Source organism: Pteropus alecto, unplaced genomic scaffold (genome assembly GCF_000325575.1).
Source record: "Pteropus alecto unplaced genomic scaffold, ASM32557v1 scaffold5, whole genome shotgun sequence".
In the NCBI taxonomy this organism is placed as follows: Eukaryota; Metazoa; Chordata; class Mammalia; order Chiroptera; family Pteropodidae; genus Pteropus; species Pteropus alecto.
The window spans coordinates 4,482,034-4,496,091 of NW_006441953.1; the positions used below are offsets into that span (position 1 = coordinate 4,482,034).

Below are 14,058 nucleotides of genomic sequence, written 5' to 3' on the forward strand. Positions count from 1 at the left end.
TTCCTCCCCCAGTTGCCCTGTAGTTGCTGCCACCTTCACTGGGTGGCAGCCTTCCTAGCCTCTGTTTCAGAGTGGACGGACCTTGAGATAATCATGCTAAGCAAAATAAGCCAGAAAGTGGAAAACCACATGATATCACTTATATATGGGATATAACCTAAAAGCAACAAACGAACAGGACAAACACAGAGACTCATGGACATGGACAGTGGACTAGTGGTAGAGGGGGAGGGAGGAGGTAGAAGGAGTAAAAGGGATCAAATATGTGGTGACAGAAATAAATGTAACTATAGGCGGTGAACACACAATGCAATATATATATGCCTTACTGTTAATTGTACACCTGAAACTTACTGGATTTCGTTAACCAATGTCACCATAATAAAAAATAAATTAAGAATAAAAGAAAACAGAAAAGATGGATTAACAGCAGCCACAGGGATTGTTGACATATATGTATAGCAGGTCCTTGAACACTGTCATTTTGTTCATCTTTTCTTTATAATGTTGATGAGGAAAAAAAAAATCAGTTCTTGGTCGGGGCCACTGTCTGTGTGGAGTTGGCATGTTCTCCCCACGTCTGCATGCATTTTCTCTGGGGACTCCAGTTTCCTCCCACATCCCAAAGATGTGCACTTGAGATGAATTGGTGTGTCTACATTGTCCTAGTGTGCGTGAGTATGGTGTGAGTGTGCCCTACGATGAGAGGGTGTCCTGTCCAGGGTGGATCCTACTTTGTGCCCTGAGCTTCCAGGATAGGCTTAAGCGACTTGTGACCCTAAACTGGAATAAGTAGATTGGAAAATAATGACCTTGCTTGTTTTTATTATTCTTTCTTATATGTATAGCTCACATTTATTTCATGTTTAATATTAAAAGTGTTTCGGGTCTTTGTTTAGAAGTTCAGTGATGCTTTTGTGACCAGAAAGACATATGATTTGTAACTCTTGTTTATGACAATTAGCCTGTGATAACATTTGTTTTGTTATATGCCATTTCACTTAAAGCCACAGTTTTACAAGAACCTATTGGCGATGTTAAGAGAAGACTTACGCAGCTGATGGAAGCCTGGAAGGAGGGGAGAATTCAGAAGGGTCGAGAACAGAGATCTTGCTTTTCTCTTTCCTGTCCAGCATTGTTTTGGATTTCGCCATTCACTGGGGGAATCTAGCTTATGATACTGCACATCTAGAATTTTCCAGAAAATCTTCTCTTCATTCTAAAAGTTCCTCCCAACCCTGAAGTTGAGAGATCTGTCCCTAAAAAGGATAGTTATAATCTGGCACAATTTGCCTGTGTCCAGAATGAAATGGAGATCTGAGCATTTATTTCTGACAAAATGTTTCATCTTTTAAGATCCCCACATCTGATTTTCTTTCATAGAATCCTATTATGCTTTATTAGCCTAATAATTTTCACAATTGCCTACTTTTTATTGTAATACAATATAGATAATTTTAAGGAATTCATTTTGAAAACACTTTAAAATCACTTTTAGAGTTATTTTTCTTTTCCTAAATTATTGAAGCCTTAATCATGACTCTAATTCATAATTTTTTCTTTTTTAAAATAAGCTCTTTAAAAGTAGTTCATGTGATTCATCAGTCAATATTAAGAAGTGTTATATGAATATAAAAAGGTGCTACATAAATATGATTTGACAGTTGTTATACAACACTGATTATGTTCATGCAGTATTTTAAAAAGTGTTTTCAAATACATTTTTATTTAAACTTTGCATCAGCATTGTAATATGTCATGTTCACTATAGTTTATAGTCGAGGAGAGGAAGACCCAAAGAAATTAAATTTTAGGTGGCCCAGGATTACACAGACAACTAGAGTTCTAGACCAGCAATTCTGATTTCAATCAAGTATTGTTGCCACAATGCTACAACTTAACTAAATTCATAATCAGCAAGAACACTAGTTTAGACATGCATGCATATTAAATTTTCCATATTTACCATCACATCACATTTTCCATTGAATGAATCTTATGCTTCATTCTCAGTGTCCCATTTATAATCTTTCAACTTTGTTTTATTTTCTTAACGTGAATAGCTAACTAGTCCAAATGATATTCTGGTACCTGGAAACCTTTTGAGGATCGGTCCTCACAAAAAGTATTTGGGGGAAAAAAAAGGCAATAAATAGCACTGTTAAGAAAGAACTTAGCACTAAGATCTGGTTTTGTTTTCCAGGTGGCGTTGCATGCCTGTGGAGTGGCAACGGACATGGTGATTGAGCACTGCATCAAAACACGGGCTTCCTTTGTCACATGCCCTTGCTGTTATGGTTTCATTCAGAACACCTCAAAGTTTAATTTTCCAAAAAGGTGAAGTTTAGCATTCTACCTAAGGCACCAATATGGAGATTAAACCAATGCACAGAAGTCATTTGATATAAAGTTGTGATGAGATTAAGTTTTAAGCTTATTTCCTGTTTCCACAATGGCAAGTATTGTTTATAAGTTATATAAGGAGGAGAGGATCTCTATGCCTGTCCTTGATTTTTCTCCTGGATCCAGCTCTTGCTGAAATTTAAAAGCAAATCTGTCTAAGAATCAGCTAGCTGACTGGAAGTCTGACAGCTTCAGCACTTCTCTGTGTGCTTCTAAATGGAAATCATCATCTATGAGAGGCAGTAGAGTGTAGTGGTTAAGTGCTTAGGACCTGGAAGTGTTTCTTCTGGGTGCAAATATTGGCTCATCATCTTTTTATAAGTAGTTTCACTTCAAGCAATTCACTTAAACTGTTTTTGCCTGTGTTTTCTCATCTACAAAATGGGGATTATAATAGTAAATTACCTCAAGGTTTTTGTGAGACTTAAATGATATGTATTTTAAGCACTTAGAAGAGGCATAAAATTAAACACTCAATAAATTTGAGCTGTTACTAGTTACAGTAGTAGCAGAAGTATTATTTTTAAATGTTGCCCATGGGGGGCGATGATTAGTCTGTAAACCTGATAGCCATTTTTACAGCCCTTCTTATCTCACGCAGAAGGGAGACATTTTAATTATCATCACTTTGACTCAGCTTATTGGAGGGCCACTCTCTTGGTGTTTGCAACATTTCATTTTCTGAATCACAGTTACTGAGAATCACGCTGATCATTTTAATTATAGAATATATTAAATATGCTACCTTCGGAAAGTCTATCCTATATATAATGTGTCAAAAAGACTTCTTGATCATTTGCATTACTACTTACAAGAAACCTTAGAAAATTTCCATTAGAATTTATACTTGAAAGTTTCTAAGTAATTTAAAGATTAAACATACATATAATAGCCTTTTTATTCTTTGTCATTCATTGTTTTGTTTCTTACTACAATTTGCAACTAGTTGAGAGAAAAGCAAAGGAACTGTGGACAAGCAAAAATTAAAATATAATTTGAGGCTTATTTAATAGTTGAAATTTTATTTTATTCTTATTCTACTTAGATAAAATGTATCTTTTATTACCCAAAAAATTTGTAAGTCTAGCACTAGAGTCTTAAGAATGCTGATTTGAGTTGTTCTGCCTGCAGTCTCACTTAACTGATCTTAAAGTCTCAATTTAGTGTCTTTTAATTTTTTTCGCATCTCTGTAGATTTACTGACATTCGCCCTCTTTGTCATTGGAGGACCACTCCAGGGTCACTACTCCCCTGCTCTAATCACCCCAGGGCCATGTACCAGACAGTTAGGCACAGCCTGTAGGCCTCAGAGCCTGCTAACGTTATTCAAACAAGCCAATTTGGGCTTGTGAGCCCTGCCTTGCCATTTCTTCCCAGGGAGTCTGTAATAAAGGCTCTTGCCTGCATTTTACCTCTCTCCCTCTGCCTCCTGACCAACCCAGGTGCTTCCCCATGTGGCCCTACATGGCATAGCATGCCACCTTTTCTTGGAAACTTTGAGTCACAAGCTATCTTTTTAATGGCAATCCTCTCCTGATTTCGTTGGCCTCACCACACCTGATTAACAGTAAAACCTACGTTTTGAAACTGACTGAAACTGTGTGCACCCATGTGGGGAAAAGGGGGAAAAAATATGGTTGTGCTTCTCTAATAGTGTAATCTATCAGTGTGAAATTTTTTAAATTAATAACATACTGATCTTACGGTTTTGTCTTTTTATAAAGACATATCGAACTGGCATAATTTTTAGTTCAGGGTGGCATCATATTCTCCTCAGATAAAATACATATTTTTGTTTGCCATTTAGTTCCTTTAGGACTATTTCTACTTTTAACCTTTGGTATTTAAAATGATAACTAATTCTTATTTCTTTTCTATTTCAGTGAACAATTTAAGAAAACTTTATCATACAAGGTAACCTTAAAAATATTTAGATGTTTTCCTAATATATTTCTTATCCCTTCTTTATATTTTTCCCTCCTAAATTTCTAGTGGAGTATATAGTCCATAGTCATATTTGAATTAGTTGAACATTTATTGTTGATTTCTTTTTAATCAAGATTAATCTTTAAGTAGTTGAAAAGATTTTGTGAAGGGTTTGAGAATTTGCCCTACTTGCAAGCTAACTAGTTAGCCTACCACAGTTTCATGGATGTTGGTAGAATACCAGAGATTCCTAAGTCAGAGGCAAACACAGCTATTGCTCACAGAAATAGGAGTAGGCAATCATTTTTGCACTGACTCTCTGAGGCCTAATTCCCACAGAGAAGCACAAAAAGAGCCAGGTGACACCTACATACACAGTGAGTTGCATTACAGGAGAGGAAACCTGAGCTTAGGAAACCCAAATGTTTTAAGATTTAATCTCTAAGTGAGCATGCATGCTCTTTCCTCCAGAGTGGAAACTCTATATAATTCACAAAGCTGTTCATCATACAAATGTCTTTGAAAAGATAAACTGGAATAGAGGCAAACTACTTTTTGTAAAAGGTAAAATAGTAAATATTTCAGGCTTTGCTGGTCACTTACAAATCTCTCACATATTCTGCACTGTTCTTATCATTGTTGTTGTAGATTTACAACCCTTTAAAAATGTAAAAAACATTCTCAACTTTCAACCCATACAAAAAAGGGTCATAAGCTAGATTTGGCCTGTGGGCCATAGTTTGCCAACCCCTGATCTAGAACAAAGGCAGTGTCTCTGCTCACAAACATGAAGAAATGCAAGAGACCCATGGAGATTTGTTTCCCAACGGTAGTCAGACCATTACATATTTTGAGTCACCGACCTGAACAAAATAGTTTTCATCTTTTTGAGCATCATTATTAACTAATTAATTGATCAGGAAAATTGTAATGTAATCTAAGAAATAATACTTGAGAGAAATATGTAAATTTTATTAAAAGTTGATAAATTAGTTTGGATTTTTAGTTTGGTTAATTCCATTTCTTGTACAAACTCACTAAAATTATACAGTCGTATTTTATATACCAGCCCCTGCCTTCTAAGAATTTTACCTTCTTGTCCGTCCAGCAATGAAATAGTGAGGTATGCTGTGACCTAAAAAGATTTATTTCTACCACCCTGGCAACTATATTTCCTTTACCGCTATCTCTTTTAAGGTCCACCCCACCACTCCGCTCCCCAACCCCACCCTACCCATCCATGTACTGTACAGACAGACAGACACCTGTGGAGAAGAGAGAAACCTCAGTGTTCATGCTTTCATCCTCAACCGGAACTTTTCTAACCTTTGCCCACTGGATTTAAAGTTTTCGTATCCTAGGGAACTATAAGGTTTTGGGGGAAACACTAGGACCCAAGGAACTTCATTTTCATAAGATTCAAGACACCTTACTTTTCTCTCTCAAGGCCCTATCAATAAAGTAGAAAATGAATTGGAAAAAAAAATAGACCCTTGCTTTTAATCTCTCTTTGAGTGATGCTAGGTAAAGAAAACTCTGAGAGAATATATGGAAAAAACCCAGGGTGGTGAGGAGATCAGGTGCCACAGTCTCATTGCCTAGAAAATAATGAAAAATTTCTAGTCAAAAAAGACGGCACTTGGGCTCTTCCAAAACTTCCTGGGCCCATTTCATCTTTATCGTCTCTTTCTCCCACACCCTCAAGAACTGCTTGGCCACCAGCCCTTTTGAGGGTCTCAGATGTAAATGCCCTACAGAGAAGTCTTCTTGGATACTGCAGCAAGATAATGTCTCGGTATTCCCTAACATGACCATGGCGGGCAGGCTGGCAGAGCTACAATAACTTAGTGCCCAAGTATCTTGAGGGTCACTTTGGAAGTGTTCTTCTCCATAGTTCAATTTAGCCGGCAAACCTTTACTGAGTACCTACTATGTGCCTTCCCCTTTCAGAATTTAATTTCTGCTGGGAAGAACACATCCACATATAATTCTAATAAAATGTGGTGGAACTTATCAAAACAAGAGAATTGAACCTCATCTGAGGTTGTGACTGCTCAACATTACTATATTTAAACTGAACCTTAATTTACAAACACCATGAGGCATGCTTTTTCTTGCCTTTTTCATATTATATAATTCTAAATCCTTCTTCTGACCCTTTGCTGATACCAATTTATGGGAGCTTAATAAAACTTACTAATTGAACCATTTTTTAGTACTCTACACATTGTCACTAAATTTTATAGTGAGCATTATAGCATTTTTTAATGCATAAAAGTTGATACAAAGGTAACCTGTCAGAAAGAACTAACATCAAGCAATAATTTTAATTACCTTATTAAAAAATGGAGGCCACAAATTGAATGTACAAAACACCAAGAGACAAATGATGAATCTGAGTTTAACCCGTTGGCTAAGCTGACAGGTGAGATCATTTACACGCTTGGAAACTGCAGCTGTTCTGAAGGAACAGTTGTCATGGACACACTGAAGTCATCTCGACTGCAACTAATCACTCACCTTTCGCTGCTTGCAGATTTAAGAGCTGTGCAGCCTCATCTGCTCTCATCCCTTTAAAGCCTTGTTCTTTCATTAATACAATCTTTCCTAGAATTGTTAAGCAGACGCAGTAATATCCCTCCCATTCCCTCAGGTCCTCTTTAGGGTTTGTCTTAAAGCAGAAATAGACACACCCCCGCAGCGTTTTGGAGTGAGAGGAGAAAGAGCGAGCCAGCCTCCTCTCCTCTACAGGGACTGAGTGAAGGGAAGAGGCTGGAAAAGCAAAGGCGTAGCCAGCACTTCACTGGGTGTCCAGAGGACTCCAGAAGCAACAAATAGTGAGGCGCAGCACTTCCTTTTCCTCTGGTAATAGAAAAGCCACTTAGAATGTCTTTTTGGAACCATGTTCCTGAGATTCAAATTTCATTAAAGGAAAAATATAAATGAATTTTAGGTTAACTAATTTAATACATTGTAATCACAAATTGTAACTGTATTTGGCTAAAAGCAACTGTTAAATGGCCCTGAGAGTCTTCAGTGCATCTATTCTTAAGAGCAGTCCGCTGAAGGAAAAAAAAGTTACTGAGCACCATTTTCTGAAAAATTGCTTCTTTCAAAAGTACTAGTTGTTGCAACACCTTATTCAGTTAAACAATGTAGAACTCCAGAAAAATGAGATAGTTGTTTTTTTTTAATTTTTATAATTTTGAAGCAGAAGATTAAAATAAGCACATTCTCTTGCTTATTCTTTTAGGAACACATGATTCTGTGCAGATTTGCAGATCAGACAGCTGTCCAGCTTCCACCCCAACGAAGGCTCATAGGTATGTGTTTTCACAGCAGCTGTTGAGTAGATTATGTACAAGATGCCTACAAATGAATGGACCAACTCTGTATGGGTAAAACTAGTTCATTTACCAACAAGAAACAAAGGTTTATTTTTTCCCAGAAAACTTAATTCATATTTAAAAAAGGCTTTGTAACAATAACAACATTTGATCCTATTTTTGTTAACATTAATATTTTTAAATACATTTTTAATGTTTTGTGCATTGAGTAGAATTACTATGTTAGATCTTTCTTACTGTTATGAACACAGTGAAGGCTCTATCAGAAACCACATAAAAAAATAATAAGGATGAGAAAATCAACTATGCATGCCAAAATTGATGCATTAACAGTGTATAAACAAGGATGATAATGTTTTCTTTCTCACGAAAAAAGTATACTTGTATATTATCAATCATAGACCAATTTATTTGATGTTTGTAATAAACTTTACCTAAATCGGAAGATCTACAATAGTATTTCAAGTTTAACTAATGAATTTATCCAAGACTTTGCTTTAGAAAAAGGAATCACATTTAGAAGGATAATAGCTGACAGTGATTGAACATTAAGCACTAAGCTAAATGCCCTTATGTCAGTAAATTCTTATAAAAATACCTATAGAGTATGAACATACTATTATGTATATTTTACAGATGAGAGAACTGGGACAAAGGCTTGCCCAGAATCCTTCAGGTAGTAGATGGTGGAACCACACTATGAACCCAAATTATTTAATTCCAGACATGAAGCTCTTACCACTTTTGCAATGCTCTCCAGGGACGGGGTCACATCACTGGAAGTCTAGGTTCCAAAATTAGGGCTTCGAATGATAGAGTGGAGTCAAAACTAGTCTTAAAAATATTTAGAAAAGCCCAACATGAGAGACCATCGTGGGCTGGAAACAGATTGCTGTTTCTTTGGCTGAGCACCAGATGTAGTCATTAGCTTGCATTCAGAGACCATGTTATATGAGAAATAGTAATCTTGAAATTCTAAAATCCAAGTCAGCATATCAAGATACTCACAGTTGAGACATTTGAAACCTGAAGCTGAAAGAATAAGTGATTTCCTTCTTTTTCTCACACTCTGGGACATAAACATGGAAAAAGCTTACTCCTTCCTGCCTGCAACCTCTTCCCCTCTTCCTCCTCCTCTTCCCATTCCCAAAACTTTGAGTTAGTTGAATGTACATTTGAATGTATAGTCAAATATGTATATTTAGAGAGGTATAATTTACATATATGTATGAAATTACATTTTATATAACTCCACCAAACTGAATGCAGATATAATCTGGGGGGGGTGGTGGTGGGGGCGGGGAGGGGTGACGTGTACATGGTTGATGTTTTAGGCATTAAACCAGAAGAGAGTGGCCGGAAGGGAAATTGCTTGTTGAAGAGGAGGAGCATCTGGCATGATCATGGGCATGAAGGGAGGGAAAGTCAGGTTCAAGGTCATAGACTCCATCAGATGTCTACATCGATACTTTGCACAGTTCACTTTTGTGAACATTTTAGGAAGCATCTCAGGTCCCAAAAGGTAGACTACCAACAACTGGATTTCAGTTGTAAAGATAGTTCTTCAACACGTGAAAGCATAAGATTATTCTATGTAGTGGAAAAAGAAAAATTAACTGGACTGGGATCAAAGCCAAGGCTAAATGAGCTGCAGTGTAAACCCAGGGTGGGTACTGAAGGAATGTAGAACATCCTTTCTGACAGGGAATGTTTCATTTTAAATTGAAAAGTAGATGGCTGGGGGGATGGATACTTACACATGTCTTAAAGGAAGAACGGTATTTTAAGGTAAAAAAAAAAATGTTAACCATACTGCTGTTGATGAAAAGGGGGTGATTTAGCCTAAATGGAATTCTAAACATCTCTTTTTATATCATTTCTATCACAGTTTATCCTTTTGGACACGAGACTTTCCAGGAAAACATACAAAATATTTTAAATCTGAATCTCTCATTGCCAATTATTACCTACTAATTTCACTTTCCACTGTTTTCTGTGAGGATTCTTCTCTTCCAAAGTTTTCTATCTTCACTTCTGAAGCTCTTTTAGTTAGCAGTTTCTGTTATCATTTAAATAAATTATTTAGAAATAATGTTTGGGAATTATCATAATTATTGAGGTAAAAATGGAATGAATGAAGTTCTGGAGAATCAGTAACCTTTTTCCAAAAAGATGAAGAAGTTTAGATATTGAATTTAAAGAAGTTGAGAATGTGTAAGCCATAGCTTTGAATATATTCAACCCCAAATTATTTTTTTCCTGAGCTGCTTTTGAAATAGAAGTTTGCATTTATTTGCCAAAGGAACACAAATTAACTGCTTTGATTTCCAGTCAGGTTTCCTCTTTTGTTTGCCAAAGATTACAAAGAAAATTGAATACCAGTATTTTATATGGGTACAGGAGCTCTGAAAATTAAGGTTATATTATGCTCAACATTATACATCCACCTGAAATGATCAGCACACAATCGAAAATTTCCTCAAATATTTTCTATTTCTCGTTTCTTCATTATTATTTTTTTTAAATCCAGGTACAAAATGTAACATTCTTTCAGATATCCCTTTGCATGTCATTTTAGATAGTCTTAAAGACAGATAGTATTATTTCATATTATTACAGATATGTGTTTTCATGAAGAGAAAATGTCTTTACATGGATTTTTAACCAAAGTTGGAAATAGGATCTGTAGTTCTCATCTGAGATTTATTTATGAATACATTTTAGAAAGTTAACATTCTTTAAATTATTAGCAGAAAAAAATCTGTGCAATGTCATATATTTATAATTGTCTTCTCTCCATACTGATCAAGAATTAAATTGAAAGAGACTAAACGGGACTTGGAGGCAAACAGCATTCTTCATATACTCACTGTATAGAGTTTCTTAAATTGAAATGGCACTGTTAACTGAAAAGCTCTTCATGATACCATTCACTGTATTTCAGGAAAACAGTGCATGTGCCTGGTGGATCTGGACCGAGCAAGAGCTGCAGAAGAACGTGGCTACTCTGTTCAAGTGATATCCATGGAGCCAGAGAGCTGCTCTCCCAAAAATAACATGATCGTGGGAGTCCCCATTTAGAACAAGATATTCACATTTGATGTTTTGCCATCCGTCTTCATGATGAAAGCTCAGTGGCATTCAGGAGGTTCTTGGCATGACGACAGAGCAGCATTAGCCATCTTGAACCTATTGTGCTCAGGAAGGAAAGCAGCAGGAAAATCTTTGAAGAAAGGCTGCCTGCAAAGCATCACAAATGCTCTTATAATGTGCGATTAAAAGACCACTGGTTTTCATAGTGAGAGCCTCCTGAAGTCTCAGCTGCCAGCAGAATAATAGTCACTAATGGAGGTTCCATCACTGGAATAACAATTTCCTTCTCAGTTCACAGCTTTTCTGATCTGGCCAATGTGATGTTCAATTCAAAACAATGTACTTGCAGCTTTTATAATCATTTAGATATTCAAGTACAGACTAAAAGTAGACTCAGTGGGATTTGTTTGTTTTTTATATATCGAACAATTATACTTTTTCTATGTGTGTATGTATGCTCTGTGTGTGTGTGTGTGTGTGTGTGTGTGTATTTTAAATCTAGTCAGGTAATTACAGTATGGTTAAATTTTTCAGCTGGGCGAGTTAGACTTGCATATCATTTCATATACTTAAATATACTTTCCATAAATTATCCAATGAGCTCATTTCTGGTTCAAATATTTTATATGAAGACATTGTAGAATAATTGCAGTAAATTTCCCATTATGGCAACATGTAATTTGGACATAAATTCTAAATAATTAGTAAATATGTTGATTAATTAAATCAAGTCTATAAATATAATTAAAATTATTGAGGATCCATTATTTTCAGGACCCTGGCCTAGCTTCTTTTAAGGATACAAAGATGAATTGCAAGAGATAGAATTCTTTGCCTGTGAAAGTAAATCAGCTAAGTGAGAAAGATTAATGAATTAGTTAAGTTCTTTCTATCATAATATAATATATAGTCACAGGATTTGTTTTTCAGATATCAATGATATTTTTATTTTTTACTTTTTTGGTAAAATGTATTGAGTGTAAATTAGAGGTGAGAGGAGTGTGGAATATAAAAGCTTATTTGAATAACTATCTACCTAATCCTTATTCCACCAGCCAAAGTTTTTAAAGATAGATGGCATGTCCTTCCTAACATGCTACTAATTAATTTTTATATGTCCTATGTTATTCCATTTGAGATGAGATTTATTTTATCAATTTTGATGTTTTCAATCCTGTGTGACACAGATCATCAGGAGAAAGAATTTTAATAAATAGCTCATCATCATAGATTAAAATATAGGAATATTTATGAAAGAAGGGGTTTGAACTCTTATTTTCTGGGATAATATTTGAGAAAAGAATTAATCATCAGTGCTGAGCATTTTAGTCATTTGAACCTATAAACAAACCATGCTTTTTTATTCTGGGCTTTCTTTTTTTAATCGAGGTATAATTTACAGATGATAAAATAATAGATATTAAATGTTCAGTTTGAGAAGCTTTGACAACTGTATATGCCCATACAGTCACTACCAGAAATAAGTAATAGAATATTTCCATCAGCCTAGAAAGTTCTCTGATGTCTCTTTCAGTTCAATAACCCCCACCCCACAGGCAACCACTCTCTGATTTCCATCATCCTATGTTTGTTTTGCCCATTTTGATCCTTTAAATAAATCAAGTAATTTAGTAAGTAGTCTTTTGTGTCTGGCTTCTTTTGCTCACCAGTATTTTTTGAGAAATAGTTATATTGTTATATGTATCAATAGTTTCTTCTTTTTCCTACAAAGTATTCCATTATATAAATACATCAAAATGTGTTTATCCATTCTCCTACCAATATTTATTTGAATTGTTTTCACTTTGAGGATATTATGCATAAAGCCTATGAATATTCTTGTACAGTCTTTTTGTGGACATATGTTTTCATTTCTCTTGAATAAATATCTAGTAGAATTGCTGAATCATTGAATAAGTGTATGTCAGTTGCCAAACAATTTTCCAAATTTGTTGTACCATTTTATATCCCCAGCAGCAACATATGAAAATTCCAGTTCTCCTTGCTTTCACCAACATTTGCTATTGTCTGTCTTTTTTTATTTTAACTATTCTGGTGAGTGTGAAATGGTGTCTCATTGTGGTTTTAATTTTCATGTCTCAGATGACTAGTAATGTTAAGCATCATTTATAAAGTGTCTGTTCAAGTCTTTTGCTCATTTTTTAAATTAGGTCAATTGGAGCTTTTTATTGTTGATTTTTGAGTTATTTATATATTCAAGATGAGTCCTTTTGCAAATATATGTATTGAGAATATTTTTCCCAGTCTGTGGCTTACCTATTTTCATAATGAATGTTTTAATTTTCATAAAGCCTAACATACCTTTTTATTCTTAATATTTTGTGTCCTTTCTAATAAATCTTTACCCTAAGGTTATGAAGATTCTTCCTATGTTTTCTTATAGAAACTTTATGGTTCTAACTTTTTACTTTTAGGTCTATGATTCATCTCAAGTCAATATTCACATATAGAGGTAGGTAGGTTTTGAGGAATATACAGTTGTTTCATCACTATTTGTTTAAAAACCTTCTCCCCATTAGATCGACTTGGCACCTAGGTTAAAAATCAGTTGTGTATGTATGAGTCCATTTCTAAATTCTCTAGTCTGTTCCATTAATCTATTTGTTTGCTTGCTGTAGCTATATAGTAAGTCTTAAAATTAGGTAGTTTGTCTCCCAGGTTTATTTTTAATTTTCCAGATTGTTTGGCTGTTCTAGATCCTGTATTTCCATATAATTTTTAAAATTGGATTATTGATTTCTTTAAAAAAAAAAAAACCTGCTGAGATTTTTGATATTGCCTGAAATCTTTAGATCAATTTGTGGAAAATGAACATATTAACAATATTGAGTCTTAAAATCCATGAACATAATAGATCTTACCATGTATTTAGTTCTTTAATTACTCTCGGTGATATTTTATAATTTTAAGTGTAGATATTTTGTTTTATTTACTATTACTTGATAGTTTTAATGCTATTAAGTTGAGCTTTTTATATGCTATTCCTGCTACCCAGAATAGCCTCCTTTTACCCCTCCCACTAGCTTCATCTCATTCAGTCTTCTGTCCTCAGACTTGACATCCCGCGAGAAGCCTTTCCTAACTTCCCTGGAGTTAGGTACCTGTTAGAGAATATATACCATCCAGAGGTGTCATCTGTATCCTCCCCAGGTGACTAAAAGCACCAACCTCCCCCAAAAATCTCATACGTGGAATATGGAGAATAAAAAAGAAAGCGACCCCGTGGTTCTTCCTTCCTTGTTCTCAGGCATGGAATTTTCCAGCTGTG

The 14,058-nt window shown here is 35.1% G+C and overlaps 1 protein-coding gene across 5 annotated transcripts in view; it reads left to right on the forward strand.

Annotated features, from left to right (window-relative positions):
* Positions 1–13,145, forward strand: part of GSTCD (glutathione S-transferase C-terminal domain containing) — a 116,385-nt gene extending 103,240 nt beyond the window's left edge. For all 5 annotated transcript variants that reach the window (XM_025051734.1, XM_015594979.2, XM_025051732.1 and 2 more), the window contains 4 exons: positions 2,204–2,337; positions 4,287–4,317; positions 7,583–7,652; positions 10,621–13,145. In XM_025051734.1, coding sequence (XP_024907502.1) covers positions 2,204–2,337; positions 4,287–4,317; positions 7,583–7,652; positions 10,621–10,757 — 372 coding nt within the window. In that variant the 3' untranslated portion in view covers positions 10,758–13,145. The remainder of the gene's footprint in view (positions 1–2,203; positions 2,338–4,286; positions 4,318–7,582; positions 7,653–10,620) is intronic.
* Positions 13,146–14,058: the final 913 nt, after the last annotated feature.